This window comes from Leuciscus leuciscus, assembly GCF_965113295.1.
Source record: "Leuciscus leuciscus genome assembly, chromosome: 20".
In the NCBI taxonomy this organism is placed as follows: domain Eukaryota; kingdom Metazoa; phylum Chordata; class Actinopteri; order Cypriniformes; family Leuciscidae; genus Leuciscus; species Leuciscus leuciscus.
The window spans coordinates 27826369-27847944 of record NC_138744.1 but is presented as its reverse complement, the minus strand read 5'-3'; the positions used below and the strand labels follow the sequence as shown (position 1 = coordinate 27847944).

Genomic DNA, 21576 nt, shown 5'->3' with positions numbered 1-21576 from the left:
TTTTTAGTCTTGGTTAGAACGAGAGTAGAGATACAGACCTACTAGTCTCAGCCTCAGACGTCACGCCCACGGAACGTTGGCTAAACATGTCAATGTTGACACATTGTTGTCACAATGACATGTTACATGTCAGTCAAACGTCCTCTTGGGCGGTCCTTGGCCAAGAAATGCTGCGATAGAGTCCAGAGTCAGACCTTCTGCTGTCAGTCTGAAGGTCTGGCTATTCGAGACTACAGACCTACAGACCTTTGGTTGCGCATAAATCCAAATTGCTATTCTAAAAACCCATAGGGAACTTACTGATGGAACTCATGGCAAAATATCCTAATACACTGCACATTTTTGATGTCTCTCTTCTAACAGTGATATGATGAGTTGAATCAGGTGTGTTTGATTGGGGAGACATCTAAAATTATGCCTGGCCTATAGCTTACTGACCTCAACATTGAACAAAAGCAATTCGGGTCTGAAATGGTTAAGCAACAATTATCTGCAGTTCATCCTCCAAAACGATAGGTGGCGATCGCGTACATAAAATGCTGGTTTAAAAAAAAACCTCGCGCGGTGGTTGTGGGTAATATTCATGGCGGAGTTCTGAATCTGCTCTGGAGAGACACACCTTCCACTTTTTCTTTCTATATATTTAAATAGTGGATTTAACTTACATCTTTACCCGTTGTAAAAGCGCATTAGCGTCCATACATTTGAAGTAATGGCTGAAACAGGCTCAGGTGAGCGGCGTTTATAATATTCAGTCAGTCTGATAAACACTGCAGCTGTTCTTGAGCGCTGCCCGGAATGTAAACAGATCTCTTTTTTTACAAACAAATTCTTATTTTTATATTCTTATACATTTAGCGTATTAGGTTACAAATGTATAATTAGTGTTATAACGAGAACTAAGCAGATAGTTAACTGCGTCATTGAACTGGCCTAATACTGTTTCTTCATGAGATGCAATGTTAATTATGTTTGTATAAGTAGTTTATTTTATAGAAATGCTTTTAAGCATATTAACGTTATCGTTTTCTGACAGTTGGGCTTTTGAATTTACCTTGTTTTGATAGCTTGCATTCCGAAGATCAAATTATTTTTGTCTTAAAGATTTAAATAGTAGTTTGCAGTCATATAACAGCAGTGAATGTTGTCAGAAGGAATTGCACGAGTTGATTCAATCATCTGTCACTTAACTGCATCTGTTTCCTCTCAAGATCAAGCTGGTGACATGAAACATGACAACATTTCATCCCCTGGGATCTCGGATCAAGAGAAAGAGATGGCAACCAATGCTTTTGAGGCTTTTAACGTAAATAACTATAAAACAGTTGTCTGAGCAAGTGGTTGTATGCATGAAAATTAGTTGATGTTATATTGTGATGATGTCTCTCTAGGCTGGAAGCTATGATGAGTCCCTGAAAAACCTTGACAACCTTCAGGAGCTGAACAAAGATGACTACAAGATTACAATGAATAAAGCAATCACTGAGTTTTATAAAAGTGGGCAGACAACAACCAGCACCCTGAAGCAGATGTTAACGACCTTGAAAAATCAGGTATGGTATTACATTAGTCTCTGTTTCATTGTCAAATGTTGCTAAACAAATGTCAGCATTTATTGTCATGGCTTGACATTCACTTTTTTCTCTGGCTAGTGATTTTCCAAACTTACTAGCCACTCAGCAATTTCACTGGCCACAATTTTGACATTGATACCATGGGGGAAAACTGCCATATAGATATTATTCATATTATCTAATATTAATAATGGCTGCTGTCATTTTAAGACCTGATACACAAATCCATTATACTGTTACTGCGGTGGCTCTGAATCCACTTGTTGACAAGAAAGGAGGAAAGAGCCACATTTGGAAATATTTTCGATTAGGCTAATGTCACGTTGCCATAAGGGGCTGTTCATTTTTAATAGAAGCTCTATGCTCATAATAGAAGTGACGTGGCGCGCTCGTTTTTCCAGGCGTGCCTCTGTTCATGGTTGCATAGCAACCACAGACACTACGGGAGAGCAAGCTAGTGGAAAGGAGAAAGCGGTACGATCTGCAAAATTGGTACCGAGAACCGTGGATTTTCACTGGTATTGGTACCGAATACAGAGATTTTTTAGTGAAAAAAAAATGTTCACCTTTATTTTTAGGTGAAGACAGACCTGAGGAATAGGCTAAAAGGACAGCATCTGGCCATGTGCATGCGTGTCCCCCCACAATAGCTTTCAATTACCATAGAGTAATAGAGATCTTCTATGAAAAGCCCAGAAAAATTAAGTGCTCACAGATTGGGTGTGGCCTTTGCCATTAAGATATAATTTTCAATAAATTGTAGCTTAAATAATAATTTTCTGGGTTGTGACGTTTAATTTTTCCCCTATCAATTTCTACCTTATAGCTGAAAATTAACACAAAAGAAAAACATGAATAATCCTGTCTAAAATTATAAAATGAAGGTTTCTGTTTGTGACCAGTTCAAGGTACGTGCTGCAATAATCATGCCTTGAATCTGTTGATGGTATGTCATATTTGTATGTCTCAAAATGTCCATTTCTATCCACATAAATTGCCAGAAGTCATGGTTTAAGGGGTTATTTAAAAAAAAAAATTGTCCGGAGGTGCATGCCCCCGGACCCCCCCGCGCGCGGCTTGGTAACAACCGGCACGTAACAGCACCGCTGCTGGAAACAATTCTAGGGGAAACACTGAATACCCACAATCCCACGCCGAAATTCAAGCCCTGTATCACCAACTATATTTATCCGGAGCAAAAGAAATGACTGAGTGAAGGGAGGCGGGTTTGTGTGTCAACTCGCTGTTGGAGAGATGAGAGAGAAAGCACAGCTGGTATCGTGTATCTATTCTGCTGAACATGAGTATTGGGAGCGTTTCAGATATTCAGTATTTATCGAAAAATCTGTATTTTTGACACTACATTGCACTTAGGTTTATATTTCAGATGCCTTTTTAAAAGACTACAATTGAAAAATGTATATATTATATATAAAATTCAACCTGCCAAAGTGGCTAGCAGGAGTGACTGCGCTAGGACTGCACAATATATCGAAATATCGCAAATGTATATATCGCAATGGCTTGCAATAACTGGAGTCATGAACAAAAGACAAAGAGAAAATCACTCACTGCTCTTGGCTGAATAACCTTTGTAGCTTTAATAAGAATCATTATATATTTAATTCATACTGTGAAAACTAAGCAGTGTTTTCGTTTTTACATTTGATTATTCAGTTTCTGTTGTTAAATAAACCTAATGTAGGCCTACCTGAAACCCTAAACCCCGTGGTTTACACTGATGTTAAAATAACACTTACTTCTTATGCTTTCAGAAGTTGTAGGGATGTTTTCTTGTCACAAAAAGAATGTAAAACGTATGTAGGTTCTATAATTTTGAATATATTTTAAAGATCATTTAAATGTATTTTACTAGGGGTGGGAATCTCTAGGCACCTCACGATTCGATTCGATTATGATTCAGGGGGCTGCGATGCTAAAACGATTATCGATGCATCTTTTTTGTGTGACTATTTGGTACTTTTAAAGCAAAGTATTTATAATGACCCATAAAGAATTTACTTCCAATATATTTTATTAATACAACAAATTATGCTGATTTGGCAAGTCAACTGTAAGGTTACAAAAAAACAAAACAAAACAAAACAGAATTCACACAGAAAGCACAAACAGCTTTCATACAAAAATATAGAATTATGTACCAGCAGCTCTCATACAAAAATAATGCTTGTGGACTTACGCATATTCTGAATAATTAGTGACATACAAAGCTGCCCAATAAAAAAAGAGTCTTACTGACTTATGACTTACTTGACATTGTTGCTGTATACCACAATCAAAAACATCTGCAGAGAGCACAGTCAAAATGTAACTTTTGTGACTGGCATTGCACTGATACACACTGTGACTGTGGAGGACAGTACAGTACACCTATGTATAACAGATATTTTTACAGCATATTGATGTGAAAACTAAACAATTAAGAATGCAGCTCTCATACAAAAATACAAAATGGCCCACAATGAAATGATGGCAATTTTCCATACGTAAGCTTTTAACAAAGAGGGTGCCGTACGGATTTCGCGCTCAGCCATCATGCGTCTCTGTTATGTGCTGTCCTACTGTCCTAGGCTGCACTTCCGCGCTTCAGAGTTCCACCTTTTACAATATTAAGTTTTTTTTTTGAAAATCGGTTTTTGGCATTTGTGAATCGATTCAGAATCATTCACGTCAGCATCGCGATGCATCTAAGAATCTACCCCCCCTCCACCCCACCCCAATCCAATAATTGACACACTTTACATTATCGTATCACATATCGAATATCACATTATTTAATGAGTTATCGCATATCGCATTTTTCTTCAAGATGCTTTTTTCAGCCCTAGACTGTGTTACACGCCACTGCTGAAATCCACCCGCATTTGGCGGTTTGGCGGGTGTTGTTATAGTTATTGTTATTATTAATGATAATTAATCGTTGTTTGCAGATGCATACAGCTGTGGAAGATATTGATGGTTTGGATGATGTCGAGAACAGTATCCTCTACTACAATCAAGCAGTGATCCATTACCACATGCGACAGTATTCAGAAGCTATATCCATTGGGGAGAAGCTCTACCAGTTTCTTGAACCGTTTGGTATGTTTCAGAATGCAAATAAAAACTGTTATGTAACTGCAGAGAGAGTTGAGTGGTACAGCAGTGAGTTCTTGCACCAGCACCAGAAGTATTAGGTATTTTAGCTGGTGCAGTAGTGTGGAATTGCTTGATGGGTTTCTCTGTCCTAGTAGAAAAGTTTGCTCAGGCCGTTTGTTTCCTGTTGGTGGATCTGTACCTGCTCACCTTCCAGCCAGAGAAGGCACTGCACCTGCTGGCTGTGCTGGAGAAACTCACCGTGAAGGAAGGGAACAGCAAAAATGGCAAAGGAGAGGTGAGAGATTCACCAATAATTTTGGTCTCCTTCCAAATAATTTTGAGTTTTTGACCGTTTCTTCCTGTCTCACTAGTTCTTCTTGTTATATTTAAAGCGATAACATCTGTAAGAAAAACTTCAATTTTTCAAATAACATTACTGATAAACCAATGTTGGGTTCTGATGGCACAGGTTGTGCTACAAAAGGATCATTATTTGTTGCTTTGACAGGCTTATATATTTTCTGTCATGCTGTATTTTTGTCCATCATTGTTTTCTTATTATTATTTATAAGCTTGAATTCAGGAAGAACTGATATGTTTTAATTATGATCTTTTTTTGGCATTGTTTACAATGAGAATGCTACTGTATGTAATATACCAAATGCACTTCCTTTCAAAGTTTTTTTTTAATACAATTTAAAATATCCATTTTTTATATTTTATATTTTATATTTAATATATTTTAAAATGTATTTTTTTCCTTTGATGGCAAATAAAAAAATAAAAACAACAACACTTATTTGAAATAAAGGTAACACTTTACAATAAGTTTCTATTTGTTAACATTAGTTAACTATATTAATTAACATGAAATAATGATGAAAAATTACTTTTAAAGCATTTATTCATTTCAATTCATGTTAATTTTAACATTTACTAATACATATTTAAAATCAAAAGTTTTATCTGTTAATATTATTTAATGGACCTTAGATAACATGAATAAGCAATAAACAATTGTAATTTTTATTAACTAATTAAAACAAAGATTAATACATATGAATGTGTTGCTCATTGTCAATTAATCATAGTAAATGCATTAAATGCTATTAACTAATGAGAACTTATTGTAAAGTATTACCAAAATAAAAATGTAATACGTCTTTACTGTCACTTTTGATCAATTTAATGTGTCCTTTGTGAATAGAAGTATTAATTTATTTATTTTTTTAAATCTTACTGCCCCCTAACTTTTGAACAGTAGTGTGCCTTATTATATTTATATCTACCGAAGTGACAGAAAGCATTTTAAATGATCCATGTTTGTAAAATTTACTTGATGGAACTTTGATGGAAGGAATAATGGAACGAATTTTCGCTTAACCAAACCTTTGACTGTAGCTCACCAGTTCCTGCCCTAGAAAATGAAGAATGGGTTGAAAACAATGGCACTGTGAGATGCTCAATTTGTTGATCCAGATTCTGTTGTCTCAACTTAAACTTTTTGGATCACGTGTCATTTCCAGAGCGCCAACAGCATGAATAAGGAATCTGCCGCTCTGAAAGCAGAGTTCACAGCTATGATCGAGGCAGCTAAATCAAAGATGCACCAGGTGAGAGCAGATGAATAATGAATGTTACAGCACTCCGATTAAACATAACCTGAAATAATAAAGGTTTGCAATAGAGTTGCACTGTTAATTAGTTTTAAACTAATATATAAACTAATATATGCTGATCAGCTTGCAACATTGTCTAAAAATCAAGCTGTTTTGGAAATGTTTGTGTGTGCAGTATAAAGTACGAGCCTATATCCAGATGAAGTCACTGAAGGCCTGCAAACGGGAAATCAAATCTGTAATGAACACATCTGGAAATGTGAGGATTCACAGTCAACAGATTCACACAATACATGCATACTGTAAATGTTGGTCAGGTACACCTGCACATGTTTCGTAATGCACTTGTAATGTAACTTTTTTTGATTGTCTGTATTTACACACATTCCTCCCTCAGTCTGCGCCCTCACTCTTCTTGAAGAGCAATTTTGAGTATTTGAGGGGAAATTATCGTAAAGCTGTGAAACTCCTCAACAGTTCAAATATTGCAGAGCATCCAGGACCCTTAAAAACAGGTACATGACTTCTGTAATGTGCACCATAGTTAAAAACCACCCATATGTGCTTTAAAAAAAATAAAAAAATGGATCCCATTACATTCTCCTCCATTTAATCTGAGACGTGTACACCATAATCATTTAAATCTGTTTATTCCAAGAAGTGGTGTCAGACATGTAAAATACACTTTAGAAATTTCAGTCAAAAGTTTTTCTCTTCTGCAATGTTTTGGCTCAGATTTGTCCTTTTTCCCCCCCCATTGAAGGTGAATGTGTGAGGTGTATGTTCTGGAATAATCTTGGTTGTATCCATTTTGCCATGGGGAAGCACAACCTGGGTCTGTTTTACTTTAAAAAAGCACTTCAAGAAAATGACAATACATGCGCCCAGCTTGGTGATGGCGGTAATGGGCAGGGTAAGAGAAATGAAAGCCTTCTACATGCCTATATAATATATTTCTATCTATTATAATAGATCATAATATATTTAAATTTCATAATAGGAAAAAAAAAAGTCTTACCTTGTTAAATTAACGTTGTTTTATTATTATTTTTCCACAGCAGCTAAGATGTTCACGGGCATCCCCATGTGTGCTCTGTTAGCTAATAAGCGCTATGAGTTGCTGTATAACTGTGGGATTCAGTTACTTCATATCGGGCGACCGCTGGCAGCGTTTGAGTGTCTGATGGAGGCGGTGCAGGTGTATCACTCCAGCCCTCGACTCTGGCTCAGGCTCGCAGAGTGCTGCATCACAGCTAATAAAGGGGTACTGACATTAACACACGTTTTTAAAATGTAAAATGAAAGAACCCTTTGCTTTTCAAAATGTGGAAGGAATATGTGTATACTTAAACTACCATTCAGAAAGTTGGGGTTGGTAAGATTGACAGAGGTGTAAAGAGTACCTGAAAACAATACCCAAGTAAAAGTACAGATACCTTACAGTGGAAATGACTCATCACCGGCTGCAGTCATGTCCTCATCTCATAGGAAACACCTGCGATTCAGCATCTTCCTTCTAATGCACTCATATTCATGTAAAGTAGCCTTGTTGACAAGTTTGGGCAAAACTCACAATATGTAATACCTTTAATGCCCTGTAGATGGCGATATCATGTCTTTTGTAGCAGAAAAAGCCATGCAAAATGTGACTAGTAATTGCATTACTCATCACAAATGTAATGTATTAAAATTTGTTAAAGTAAAGATTACATAAACTTATTCAAAAAAATTCTTATAATTATCTTTGATACTCAAAGTACAAAGTAGCCAAAAAAGATACTTGAATACAGGAACTTTAGTTGGTCAAATAAATGCTATTCATAAAAGAATCCTGAGGAAGAAAAAATTTATGTATCTCGATTTTCACACAAAAAAAATTAAGCAACACAATTATTTTTTTGTGAAGTAATGGCTGCTGAAAATACAGTTTTGCCATCACAGGAAAAAAATACATTGTAAATATAGTAGAAATCTGTTATTTCAAATGGTAAAAAAAACTATTTTTTTTGTGTATTTTCGATCAGATAAATGCAACTTTGTGAGCTTAATCTCTCAAAAACATTTGAATGAAAATGTTTTTACCAACCCCAAACTTTTGAACAGTACTGTACATTTGGTTTGCCTCGTTTAAAGGCCTGTAAACACCCAAATACTTGAATGACACCAGAGTATAATTTATTTGCAAACAATATTTTCCACACTAAATTGCAGTTTAAGTATTTAATAGACGGTGATGTATTTTTTTAAAATATTTTTTTTAGTTAACATCTTTTGCACACTGAAAACAGGTGTGGTCTCCTAGGTCACTGGCATGACCCAAGGCTGCGCAAAAGCATTGTAATCTAAGTAGATTGCAGAACCATTACCCCCAATGGTCTCTAAGATCAACTTAGATCATGAGGCTTTTGAGAGTCATTTGAGGTTTTATAACATCCATGCCATTTTGAAGTTGTTACTTTGATAAATAAACTTTTTGTTGTTTCCTTCAGAGCACGGAGCAGGAAACAAAAGGTTTACCCAGTAAGAAGGGGATTGTGCAGGCTGTTGTTGGGCAGGGCTACCATCGCAAGATTGTTCTAGCATCACAGTCCACACAAAACACCATCTACAGGTGAGGAAGATTGACTTAAGTTATAATGGGCCATTACATGTTCTAGTTATTAATGGTGTTAGAAAAGTAGCTGTGTGAGATTTGTGTACCTGATTTGAGGGGTGTAACTAGATTTCAAATTGGCTGTAATGTCAGAGTTTCTCCAGAAGATGTCAACCTTTTGCACATCTTCACAGAAATAGCATTCAAAGATATCAAGTGACTCCATACAAATGTGTATCACACCTTTTAGGTTTCCATCTTATTAAAAAGTCTTCCTGATGCACTTCCTTGCTAATATGTATTTGCAAACCTGTGTTTGTGTGCAGTGAAGGCCAGTCAGCAGCAATCCCAGTGGCCAGTATGGAGTTTGCAGCAATCTGTCTGCGTAACGCTTTGCTCCTTCTGCCTGAGCACCAGCAGCACGACAGCAAACCAGACAACGGCTCCAAGAGTTGCAGTCAGCCGGGCAGCACAGAAAGCGGGAGCGAGACCAGCGATGCCTGCAGGTACATGTACATGCATGCATGCAAACCCAATGCTGGCAAAAAACAGATCCCAGGCTAGATTGAATACAGTTGAAGATTGGATTTGCTGAACACATTTCAGAACTTGTCAGATACCCTCTTCTCACCCTTTGATGATAGAGATGATCTGGTGACTTGGATTTTTTCTTTGACTGACAGTGGGAAGACCCAAGAGGGAGACAAGTTCATTCCTGCTGCTCCCTCATCACCCTTGAGAAAGCAGGAGGTGGAGAATCTAAGGTGAGGCTACAGGAGACTTTCTGGAATTAATTTCTCACTTCATATAAAAAGAGCCTGAAGATGATTTGAAAGACTGCTTTAACACAATTGATTTGGCTCAGCCCATTATGTGACGAATGTTGTTAGCCAGTGCAAAAGAGATTTTCTTGCTCTGTTTTCCAGTACAAATATCTTAAATTCCTAAATCAAGAAGCATTTACTTAAGCAAAATTACATCAGATATTAAGTCTTATGTTAAATCAAAATTAAGAGTCAAAAGTAAACATGAACATTGGCAGATTTCTTTTCTTGTTTTAAGCTTAAAACACTTAATTTAATATGTAATTTTGTTTCTCTGGTAAATGTTTCTTCATTTATGAATGTTAAAGGTACATTATGTAAGATTTTTGCATTAAAATATCCAAAAACCTTTAGAACAATTATGTTTTGATGAATTGTGTACTTATATTATCCCATATGTTCCCAACAATGTTTAAATCCAGTGAAATCCATAATTTTAACCAGTGACCTCTGACCTGGCCCATGCCATTGCTTCGCCTGTCCCTACCCTCAGCTGTTTGTAGAAACACAGTGCGCTCCCTGACAAAATGCAGAAAGTAGTAGTTGTCGCGTCAAAGCTGGCGATCTCTAGTAGCTTTTAGCAAGCCACAGTTGTTTGTTTTGCACATTTGTGATGGACCACAATTATTCATTATCGTTTGCTGCTGGTTCTGTCGCCAAAGATAAACCATATAAAGCGAAAACGGTTGTGGTTGTGGATGTGAACACGACAACTCCCATGACTCCACTCTCTGTCACTGCGTCATCAAACTAAGTCTTTTTGGATTGTTTTGAATTAGCGACCTCTAGCGGTGAAACTTGTACTGGAAAACAAGACAGAAATACAGAGTAAGAATACACAAAGACGTCTTCCTCTAGCGCACCTGCCAGCACAGAAAGCCAAATCCTTCATTGGGCTGAATTTAAATCTCTCAATGTTTTTGTCATATTTACACACATTGTGCATCATTAGAAACATGGTCAGTATTTATTATATATAAAAATTAGTTTGTGAATGTTTCAAGCAATAGTATACTACATTTTTGCCACATTACCTCAACGTGTTGCATGTTTAATTCTGTTACTTGGTTTCTGAAGGCCTTAAAGTCTTAATAAGTCATGGCATTACATTTTGCTTGGATTGCACAAAAAAAAGGTTCTTCTGTATTTCCCCGTTTTCCAAAACAGATATATAAACATCTTTAAATGAAAAAGCATTTACTTGAGACGTAAATGTAAAATAAAATCTTGAAAAATTAAACAAAAGTATGTGAGTTCATGCTTAAAAGATGAACAAAAATGATGATGATAAATTATGATAAATTCCCTTTGAATTAAGATGATTTTTCTGAGCCTATTGGTAGATATTTTTTTCTTGTTTTAATCAAACTTCATTCTGATTTCATATTTTGTCATTTTGTGTCTCCAGTAAATACATCCTGATAAGACACAAAAAGTTCAAGCTTTTTTTGTGAAATAAATTAAAAAGTAATGGATATCTGTTGGAAGTTGTATTCTCAAACTCTGTTGCAAATACAACTCATTGTGTTTCTCCCTAGACATTTACATTTAAACGACATTTGACGTATTGAGTTCCCTTTTATTCCTTAAATTTTCGTTACTTACATCTACATTTATGCATTTGGCAGACTCTTTTATCCAAAGCGACTTACATTGCGTTATCCTATACATTTATACATAGGTATGTGCAATCCCCTGGGATCGAACCCACAACCTTGCGTTGTTAACGCAATGCTCTTACCACTGAGCTACAGGAAAGCTACTTAGTCTTAAAAAGGTGTTTCAAAAAGCCTTACATTTTTCTTGATATAACCTGCAGAAACCCTTATAAACGGGTATATTTTACATCCAATTTTGAGTAACAACATCTTAACTTGCGACATGTAAATGATGAGCCTAGACAAATCTTTAAAACACAAAACAAAATGACAGCTGGCGATTCTTCCAGTTCAAGATCATTGTGGGATACATTATTCCAGGCAGATTTTATTCAGAAATGGTAGTATGCAATTTCAAACATGGCTAACATTAGCTCCCCTCATTTTGAATTGTCTAAAACCAAACGTTACATATTAATAATTTTTTTTATTGTTGTCTTCCATTTTGTTTTCATAATGGTTTAGAATTCTTTCGTTCACAAATGACATAATGCAACAATTGCTAGTTACATTAGTAATTGCACTAAAGCCAGTTGACCTCCATTATTTTAACCAACTCTGTTAGACTCCTCTGGCAGCAAGCTTTGCTTCAGGCAGCGTACCTTTTATACTTATAATTGTGAATACCCCTCCCCCGGCTAGCCCACAATACACCTCTCTTATTTTACACCCCCACTTCACAGTTCACTCTCGCATTACTCTGTCTTTTTGCCTCGGGAATTGATTAGATCCTCAACCCCACCTCCATCCCACACTCTCCCCTTCCCCCTCATCTTTGATCCAGCGGGACAGTCTGCTCCAGAGGGCTGTCCGGACGTGGTTCGCTGTGAAGGGAAGGGGTGTGATGTGTGGATTGTGTTGACCCTGCACTGACACCCTGATACACTGACACTTTTATGAGCCCGAGCACCATTTACTCAAAGGGCTCTTCCTGGAATCCTGCTGGCTATTGTGTCACAGGCAGCCAGTCAGTGCATTGAGCATTTCTCTGTTTCCCCCTGTCAGCGAAGCTTGCCATTTAGGAAGCTAAGCAAAGATTATATTCAAATAATTTTTCATTAAAGTAAGTTTTAACGTACAGTAAAAATGTGTGTCACAATTTTGTGGCCTGTTCACATTTTCAATTTAAAAAAGGTAAACGAATTGCAAACAAAAGGACTTTTATGGAAAATAAAACTCTTCTACAGGGAAAATGGCCTAAAACTCACCAGGCAGTAAAGATTTCTCTCACTTTATTTCAAAAGTTGATATAAATTTGACCTGTTTTAATGCACAGTAAATGTAAGTCATAATAGGACAGCTGTTAAAATGTAATAAATTAGTGCTGGATATAGTTAGGATGGACTTTGGTGGAGTGCCTGGTCACCCCTAGGTACTAAAGAAATATATTTCCATCTGTAAACCATTGCATTCCTGTCATTGTATGCATTTTTAGTCCCTACTTTTTGGAATGCATTGTTTTAATGCAAATTGTTTTTTTACAGCAAATATTGATCATTAGGTATGTTTGCTTTCAATAAAATAGTAATAATTGCATTGATTGCTCAATCAGATTAAAAAGCCTTCATGTAAACACTGCAATTGATCCGATTTAGCTCAATCCGAATTAAATGTGATGGTGGTCCTTAAAGTCTTACCCCCGGTTTCACAGACAAGGCTTAAGTCTATAGTGCCAGACTAAAATGCATGTAACTTGCACTGACATATATTAAAATATGTGTTTTGTCTCAAGAGAAACACCAGTAATGTTTTCTAAGGCACATTTATAAAAGTTACTTAAATGTTCTAATTGAACTAAGGCCTTATCCTGGCTTAATTTAATCCCTGTCTGTGAAACCAGGCCATAAAGGCTCAAATTAAATTGTATCAAATATTTGATCAAATAACAAAATCTTAATTATCAGTTATATAATTATCTTTTTTAACTTTTCTGGATGTTATTGGTCTTTTGTGTACACAATAAGATGTATTTGGTAATTAAATGTCAACTCACAGAAGACACAAAGACTGTATTGCATTGTTGTGAAAAAAAAGTCTCTTTTATTATTAGATTCAGATTTTTTAATGTATATTTAAAAAAAAAAATTATTTCAATTAAACGCATATCCAAATGTGAGCGCTTGTTGCATGTTACACATTTATTTACGTTAATTGCATGGTATAATTCGCTTTGGATTATAAGTCACAGCATGTTTCGGATGATAAAACAAAATGCAAAATATTCTGGATAATGCGTTAAGGAGAGCTGCACGATTTATCGTTTAAAGATCGCAATCTTGATTCAAACACCCATGCAATCTCGTTCCTAAATGACAACGATGTACCAGTAGGTGGCAACAAGGGACTGTTAAAAAATGTATCGTTGAATCGTTAATTCATGAGATTCATTCAAAAGATGCTGTTCCATCCAGTAATGAAACAAGTTGAAGTCTTTGAGTAAGTCATTGATTCATTCATTCAAACCAATTTTTTTCCCCAAAAATAATTCAAATTCATTAAATAGTTTTTAAATAGACTGCAGCAATTGTCATTTTGTCAGAACCTCTATTATATTACAAGTTATTGTTTAGTTATTTTTTCAGAATAGTGAGAGAATCGTGATCTCTATTTAAAAAAATAAATAAATTGTGATTCTTCATTTATCCGAAATCTATCGTTAAGTACACTTGTATGTTACAGATGCGCAATTTATTTTGAGATTGTATGTTTTTTTCCCCCCTGTATGCAGTATTTGATTTTAAGTCTTAAATTTGATTAAAACAAATCTGCAAATAAACTGACTACCTGAATGTGTTTTACTCACTTTATCACTAAATGATTTGGACCCTGTTTACCCTATTCGTGAGGCGCATAGACACATTGGTTGGGTTAGGTTTTTTTTCATCTGCTTGCTTCTCTTTGGCCTGTCTCTCTTCACAGGTGCTCAATTCTAGCCTGCAGTGCATATGTTGCTCTTGCTCTTGGGGACAACTTAATGGCTCTTAACCACGCAGAAAAGCTCTTGCATCAGACGAAGCTGTCAGGATCGCTCAAGTGAGTGTTTCTCTTCTTCTGGCTGATTTACATCTTTTATGGGTCCTGCACTGCACAGCATTCAGCAAATATTTACCCTCCTAAAATGGCCAGTCCTGAGTAATGGGATGTTTGTTGTGTGGTACAACCAGTTTTTTATTTTATTTTATGTTTCTACTTGTAAAAAAAAGTTACAAAATGCCTTATTCTTTTGCAGTGTTATTTTAGTATCATAGACATATTATTTCTTTATCAGGTTTTTGTAAATTAGTAGTATTTAGTTTTAGTATATTTTTTTTATTTTTTTTATTAATTTTATGTTTGTCATTTGTATATAGTTTTTATTCATTAAATCAGTTTTAGTTAAAGGAGAAGTTCACTTTTAAAAAAACTTTTGCTGATTATTTACTCACCCCCATGTCACCCAAGATGTCCATGTCTTTCTTTCTTCAGTCGAAAAGAAATTAAGGTTTTTGATGAAAACATTCCAGGATTTTTTCACATATTATGGATTCCATTGGGACCCAAACGGTTCAAGGTCCAAATGACAGTTTCATTGCAGCTTCAAAGGGCTTTAAACGATACCAGACGATGAATAAGGGTCTTATCTAGCGAAACGATCGGTCATTTCAAAAATAAAATAAAAAGTTTACGTTTTATAAGCACAAATGTTCGGCTTGCTCTGTTCTGTGATGCGCGTTCGTGACGTCACGTAATACGCAATTACGTTGAAAAGGTCACGCTTGAAAAATTGAAGAAAATGTTCTTTTTGGCTTTTTAATATTAAAACACTCAGGATGCGCACACGAAATGGGCATTTTAAACGATAAACTGACACAAATACATTTGAAAATGTTTATATGGTCCTCCTTCCGCACATTTGTAAACACATCAAACTTGACCTTTTCAACGTAATTGCGTATTACGTGACGTCACGAACGCGCATCACAGAACAGAGCAAGGCGAACATTTGTGCTTATAAAACTTAAACTTTTTTATTTATTTTTGAAATGACCGATCGTTTCGCTAGATAAGACCCTTATTCATCATCTGGTATCGTTTAAAGCCCTTTGAAGCGGCAATGAAACTGTCATTTGGACCTTGAACCGTTTGGGTCCCAATGGAATCCATAATATGTGGAAAAATCCTGGAATGTTTTCATCAAAAACCTTAATTTCTTTTCGACTGAAGAAAGAAAGACATGGACATCTTGGATGACATGGGGGTGAGTAAATTATCAGCAAAAGTTTTTTCAAAAGTGAACTTCTCCTTTAACATCAACTTCATCTAAATTAAAATGATATGTTTCCACGGCAACTAGATTACTTTTTTTTTTTTTTTTTTTTTTTTTTTCAAGTGACAGATTTTTTATGTCGTTTTTTTTAGGGTGCTTTTACAGTTTGGTGTGCACCCGGGTTCAATTGATGTCAGATTTAGGTTATTTTTGGATGATGTGAACTCTGTTTTCCAAACCTAAGTTCACTAAAAATGGTGGTCTGGGGTACAATTCATGTGAAATCGCACTAAAACTCTGAAATGAACCACTGTTTATAACATATGATTCGAAACAAAACCAAAGGCTCAAAAACCCAAATCTAAAAGTGAGGTGAGCAACGCTATGTATTTTGTCGCCTTCTCCTGCGTCGTAAAAAACAACGTTTTTTTTACGACGTTTTTTTATTACTAAGCAACCGAAGTAAACAGCTGCTGCTTTGATGATGCAAACGCACTGGGTTTGAACCCAAATAATATTATTTATCACAATCCAGCAGGGGCAAGGGGAGGGGGGAGCAATCAAACTCTGGTCTGGACCTGACATTTGAAGTGTGAACGTACCCTTAGTTAACTATATTAACCCTGCTCTTTTGCAGACCCTTTTCCCCCTATTTTTGTCCCCCTAAATTGACGTGCTGTTTTGTAAATGTCCTGGAATGTCCAGATTATGGTATCGTAATCGGGTCTGGTTTGGTTTATTTCTCAGACACAGATGAAGCTAAGTGGGGAATCAGCGCTCGCAATGTAAAGCAGTCAGTTTAGCATTAGTCTGTCTTGATAAGTGGCTTTAAATTATGTATTTAGCTGATCAATAATACATTTTTGATGAGTTGTGTGGTGCGCGTGTTCTCAGGTTCCTGGGTCACCTATATGCTGCTGAAGCCCTGATCTCTCTGGACAGAATCTCTGACGCCATTGCACATCTCAATCCAGAGAACGTTACCGACGTTTCGTTAGGTGTGTCATCTACCGAACAAGACCAAGGTATGAAAATGAGCACATAATCAAAACATACAAATGTCAAAGGATGTGATGTGTGGTTACTGACATGTTACCTGTGCTGTTAATGACAGGTTCTGATAAAGGAGATCTGGAGCCTGTGGAGTCCTGTAAGTGTTTTTTTTTTTTTTTTTTTTTTTTATGAATTCATGTATGATAAATATTTTTGTAATTTCTGAATTAAAAATAATTCTGATTTTTTTTGGGGGGGTATAAATTAAAAAGTATCTGTGTTCTATAGCTGTCCTGGTAGCTTTAAGTAGTTTGGTAGTAGATCTTTATCATTCAAAAAAAGAAAAAATATTTATTTCTATTTATGGTAAGTCAGTGAAACACATTTGAACAAACATTATAAATATTTGATAAAACATTTCACCATGAAAAGTATAGGCCTATTTAAAGACATTTTGAAGCTAAACGATAAAATGTGTACACTCATAATGTATTCAAGGTGCAATATATTGTTACCGTTTTTCAAAAACAGAAATATTAGAAATCTAAACTTTGTAATCTATTTTACTAGATTTTTAGAAAATAATTCAGTTACACTTTATTTTAAAGTGTCCTTGTTACAGTGTACCTATGCATTTAAATGCAGAGTAATATTATTAATTGACAACATGTACTTACTATATAATTAGTGTTTAATTTAGGGTTAGTTGCATGTAATTATGCATAATTTCCTGTTATTACTACAGTAAGTACATGCAAAAGGGACACTAAACTACTGTTACCAATAATTCCTTTGCACTTTTGTAGAATTGTTTTCTACTTTTCACACAAGCAGAGAAAAATAACCATTTACCCATATACTATAATTTTATAACATAATATTATGTTTTATAAATATAATTAAACTTCATTTTAATCAGAATAACATGCACTGATTAATTGTCCTCAATTATACCCGAGATCTTTAAGACAATGTATAGTCTGGTTTATTATGTATGCATTTATTTATTTTTGGTGTTCTGCAGCAGGGAAACAGACGCCTTTATGTTACCCCAGCTCAGTAAGTTCTGCCCGGGCCACAATGCTCTTCAACCTGGGCAGTGCGTATTGCTTGAGAAGCGAGTACGAGAAAGCTCGCAAGTGCCTCCATCAGGTAAACATTCATCTCATGTGAAGCACTCACATTTATGTGTAGTTTACCATTGAATCTTTATATTATTATATATCTGGTCACTACATACATACAGTTTAAACACTCTCAAACCCATTTGTTTTCTGATTCCCGGTTATAAAGGCTGCTTCAATGGTGAACACTAAGGAGATTCCTCCCGAAGCCATTTTACTTGGCGTCTACTTAGAACTGCAGAACGGTGAGTCACGCACACAGATTTTAATCATACAGTTCCTGCTGAGAAATGTCTCTATATTTCCAGAGGGTGGCTGGTCACCTTTGTTTCCTCTCCTGGATTCATATCACTTTTTGTTTTTTTTTGATTAATGGTTTAAAACTGTGATTGTTGCTTCTACAGGAAACACACAGCTGGCCCTACAGATCATCAAACGGAACCAGCTCCTCCCCTCCGTCATGCCCATCTCCTCCCCTGACCTCCGTAAGAAACCACTTCCCTTCCAGTCATCACAGCCAGTACAGCCCATACAGACCCCCTCCTCCTTTACACAAGTACAGCGCAAGTGATACCACTGACACAAACCCCCAAAAACATGCACAAACACATCTTTTTTTGATGATTTTATTTATGATGCTGCAGCAACCAAGATGGATGGAGGAAAAAAACAAGCAAGAGATGTGTAGACTGGTTGTCAGTTGCAGTCGGTTAGAAATATGTACGTGTTTTGGGGTCTATGAAATTATAAATAAATTTTATTTACACTTGTTAGTGGTGTGACATTAATGGGGTCAGTGACGAACTGCCATATATGAAATTATACAGATTATGAGTAAATTATTTCTGGAAAATCTGCATGGAGCCCTTATATTGCGATAATCGAGATCACGTGGATGTTAAAAATCGATGGACCAAAGGTCACTGTTAAGATGTAATTAGCATAAAATCATGGACACTTGTCTGACATCAGTCATGGCAAATAAAAAAAAAAACAGTCCTTTAAAATGTAGAAGCTTTTAAATATCTCAATTGTATAACTTGATTCCTTCTCTACTGGTGCATAAGACTCAAATAAATGTCCTGATTTCTTAAAGCTCGTCCCTGGCGTGGGTGGACAGATGTCGGCTTTCTTTCATGTGTGGTCTCTCCTTTTTTGCCCTTTTTCCTTAGGGTGGCCCATCACCTTTCTCATGCAGGGTCTTTCTTATGCTAAATCCCTCTGCCCCCACACCCCCTCTTTTTCCACCCACATCTCTCCCCATTGTTTCTCTGATCTGACGTCCTGTCAATGATGCTTTGGGCTCGAGAAAGAGCTCTTCTTTAAGCCTTTATGGGTTTTTTGCAGCCAGATGCTAGTGCCAAAACGCAGCTCAATAGATTGTTCCCCAAGAGGCTTTTTCATGTTCGTAAAAACACATTTGGACTATTTTGACTGCATCATGGATAAGAAAACTATGCTCTGCAAATGCAGGCAAATTTCAGAGGTCAACTGTTGGTTTCTTATAATAAATACAACTGAGCAAGTGTTCTTATTTATAGCCATGCTGTTTTATGCATCCTTAAAGGATAAACTGGGATTTGTAGGTGGGTGACCCCTTGGAGCGGCCGAAGATGAATGATATAGATGTGAATCTGAGCTATGTGTACGGGTGTGGCAACATGTGCTAAAAAAAAAAAAAAAAAAGACACGTTCCCAACAACAAGGAGTTCCCGAGTTGGGTGAGCCATAAACTTTAAACATAGCGGAGGGGAGATATTGCTGCTGTGACTTGTATTTATTAGTTTATTCCACAACAGCTACATCACCTTGTCTTGCTGTTAAAATAGAGCATATTTACAAATATAAATAATCCTCTGAAGTGTATTGTATGTTTTTATACACAAGCGAAAATAGCCTGTATTTGACCGAAATTCAAGAATCATCAGCAAGCTGACTATAGATAGTGATTGAATGTTTATATGATTGTAAATGAATGGGACGCTAAATCTTATTTTGGCTTCAATAAGATTTTCCCAATAAATATGCAAGAATTAACCTGGTGTCCTCCATTCCTGTTCTTTCCAACAACAAAGCACTTGAATGCGACAAGCTCGAGCTTCAGAAACATGAAGTAGACATGTTCAGATTGTACGTAAAGGCAGCATTAGTGAGTGAGTGTCACCTTTAATGTTCAGATTGTACATAAAGGCAGTGAGTGAGTGTCACCTTTAACATGACAAGATTGCAAGCTGATGGGCAGTGTATTTTTATATATACACACACGCATATATACATACATACACACATATATACATATATATATATACATACATATACATACATACATACACATACATGTATACACATACATACATGTATACATATACACTATATATATATATATATATATATATATATATATATATATATATATATATATAGTGTATGTATGTGTATATATATATATGTACCTGTGTATAACCCCTGCCCTTGGCAAATGCCTGTTGGTCATCCGTGGTCTGTGGCTGACTAGAGGGAAGAAGAATACTTTGCGAACTTAAGCTGTTTATAAGCGGTTTCACTCACTAAAAGCAGGCAGAATGTTTGTGAATGGATCTGAATCAAGCAAATGGACTGATAACAAATTCCAAAAACGTTGAATTAAACATTCCAGCCCAATTGAACCCCTTATCGTTATTTACACCCGGAATGGTCCCATCTGCCAGACGACAAACATTTTCCTGCAGGCTCAAGCTGACCTTCTGGGCTGCCCCGTTCTGACCTTTGACCTGTTGGTATGCAGGAACGCCCATTCCTCAAACAGCATTGGTGGCCTTAAGAGGCTTTTGTTAAGTAATTTAGACAAAACAAAGACTCCTTGTGATAGTACTCTTTAAACAAAATGACAAATGTTTCACAGAGTGATTTAAAGTGCAGTTACCATTACCTTTTCTTTAAAGGCTATCAGAGAAAATATATTTTTCCGTAGTCTCTTTCATTTAAGGTAAACGAATGAAAGCTCAGATATGGGCTCAAATAACTCCCTTCCAGTCGTCAGATGTCGTATACAGCATCCTGGGGTTGCTTGCATCAATCAGGAGCAAGAGGGGTGTTCCTTTGCTGTCAGCGAAATGCTCCACCATCATTCAGAACAAAGAAAGCTCAGTTGAAAAAGGTTTATTTGATTCGTCACTATATTTACAATAACAGTATATCTACAGGAATAGAATCAGTTTATTGCTTTGTTCCAAAACCTGTCTCCCTTTTGACACCCATTTTTAAGGCCCGGGTATACTTTATTTTCCACGTTCAAAGGCTGCAACCTTCGAAGGACTCGGACTTCAAAGGCCGCAAAGCTCAGACTGAGCGATGTTAAATAGCCTATGGAGGAGTGTTATTGTCGCCTAGCAACTGTGACCGCTGCCGTTGACGAGCGGCAGTAACGTTTGTACTGGACTTTAAAAAAAAGTTATGTTCAACTTCCTTAAAACAAAACGGGGTTCGCAACCTGTCTAAATATGTTAATCTTGTTTCCTTTATGTACACAAAGAGTTTAAACTATATAAAATCATATCTTGATTTGACTTGAGTAAACATTTGAACTGCTTTATATATATAAATAGGATACAGCCTTTGAATTGGGACACAGCAAAAGTATACTCCTTTGGCTGTGAGTGCGGAATAGTGGATTTCGTTTTCAAGCGCTCAGGTGCAGCTTGTATTTGTTTCCCAGCCCTGTTTGTTTGAACCGCGAGAGGCATCAACTCTCACCTAAGCTTATGCTTCGCCTACATCATGCGTTTGGTCAGAGGTCACTCTTCCACTGGAACTAGACTCTCGTACGGCCGTTACCGGAAGCCACTG

General features: G+C 36.3%; 1 protein-coding gene and 1 long non-coding RNA gene across 3 annotated transcripts; one reads left to right on the top strand and one right to left on the bottom strand.

The window, feature by feature from the left end:
• The first annotated feature begins 557 nt into the window (after nt 1–557).
• Nucleotides 558–18829, top strand: cnot10 (CCR4-NOT transcription complex, subunit 10). Of its 2 annotated transcripts, none has more exons than XM_082149139.1 (19): nt 558–731; nt 1212–1306; nt 1392–1553; nt 4526–4676; nt 4829–4968; nt 6200–6286; nt 6468–6551; nt 6690–6807; nt 7056–7205; nt 7351–7556; nt 8782–8903; nt 9212–9391; nt 9530–9649; nt 14287–14400; nt 16508–16638; nt 16728–16763; nt 17631–17758; nt 17900–17975; nt 18135–18829. In XM_082149139.1, exons 1-19 carry the CDS (start codon nt 713–715, stop codon nt 18299–18301), a joined length of 2286 nt encoding a protein of 761 aa, XP_082005265.1. In that variant the 5' UTR covers nt 558–712; the 3' UTR covers nt 18302–18829. The 2 variants fall into 2 exon arrangements, with proteins under 2 accessions (XP_082005265.1, XP_082005266.1); XM_082149140.1 differs by having other exon boundaries at nt 559–731; nt 9569–9649.
• On the bottom strand, nt 18673–20025 carry LOC309483353. The gene is made up of 2 exons (XR_014200546.1): nt 19939–20025; nt 18673–19894 (listed from the first exon to the last, which is right to left on the bottom strand). It is a non-coding gene; the product is annotated as an uncharacterized lncRNA (long non-coding RNA).
• Between the last annotated feature and the right edge of the window lie 1551 nt (nt 20026–21576).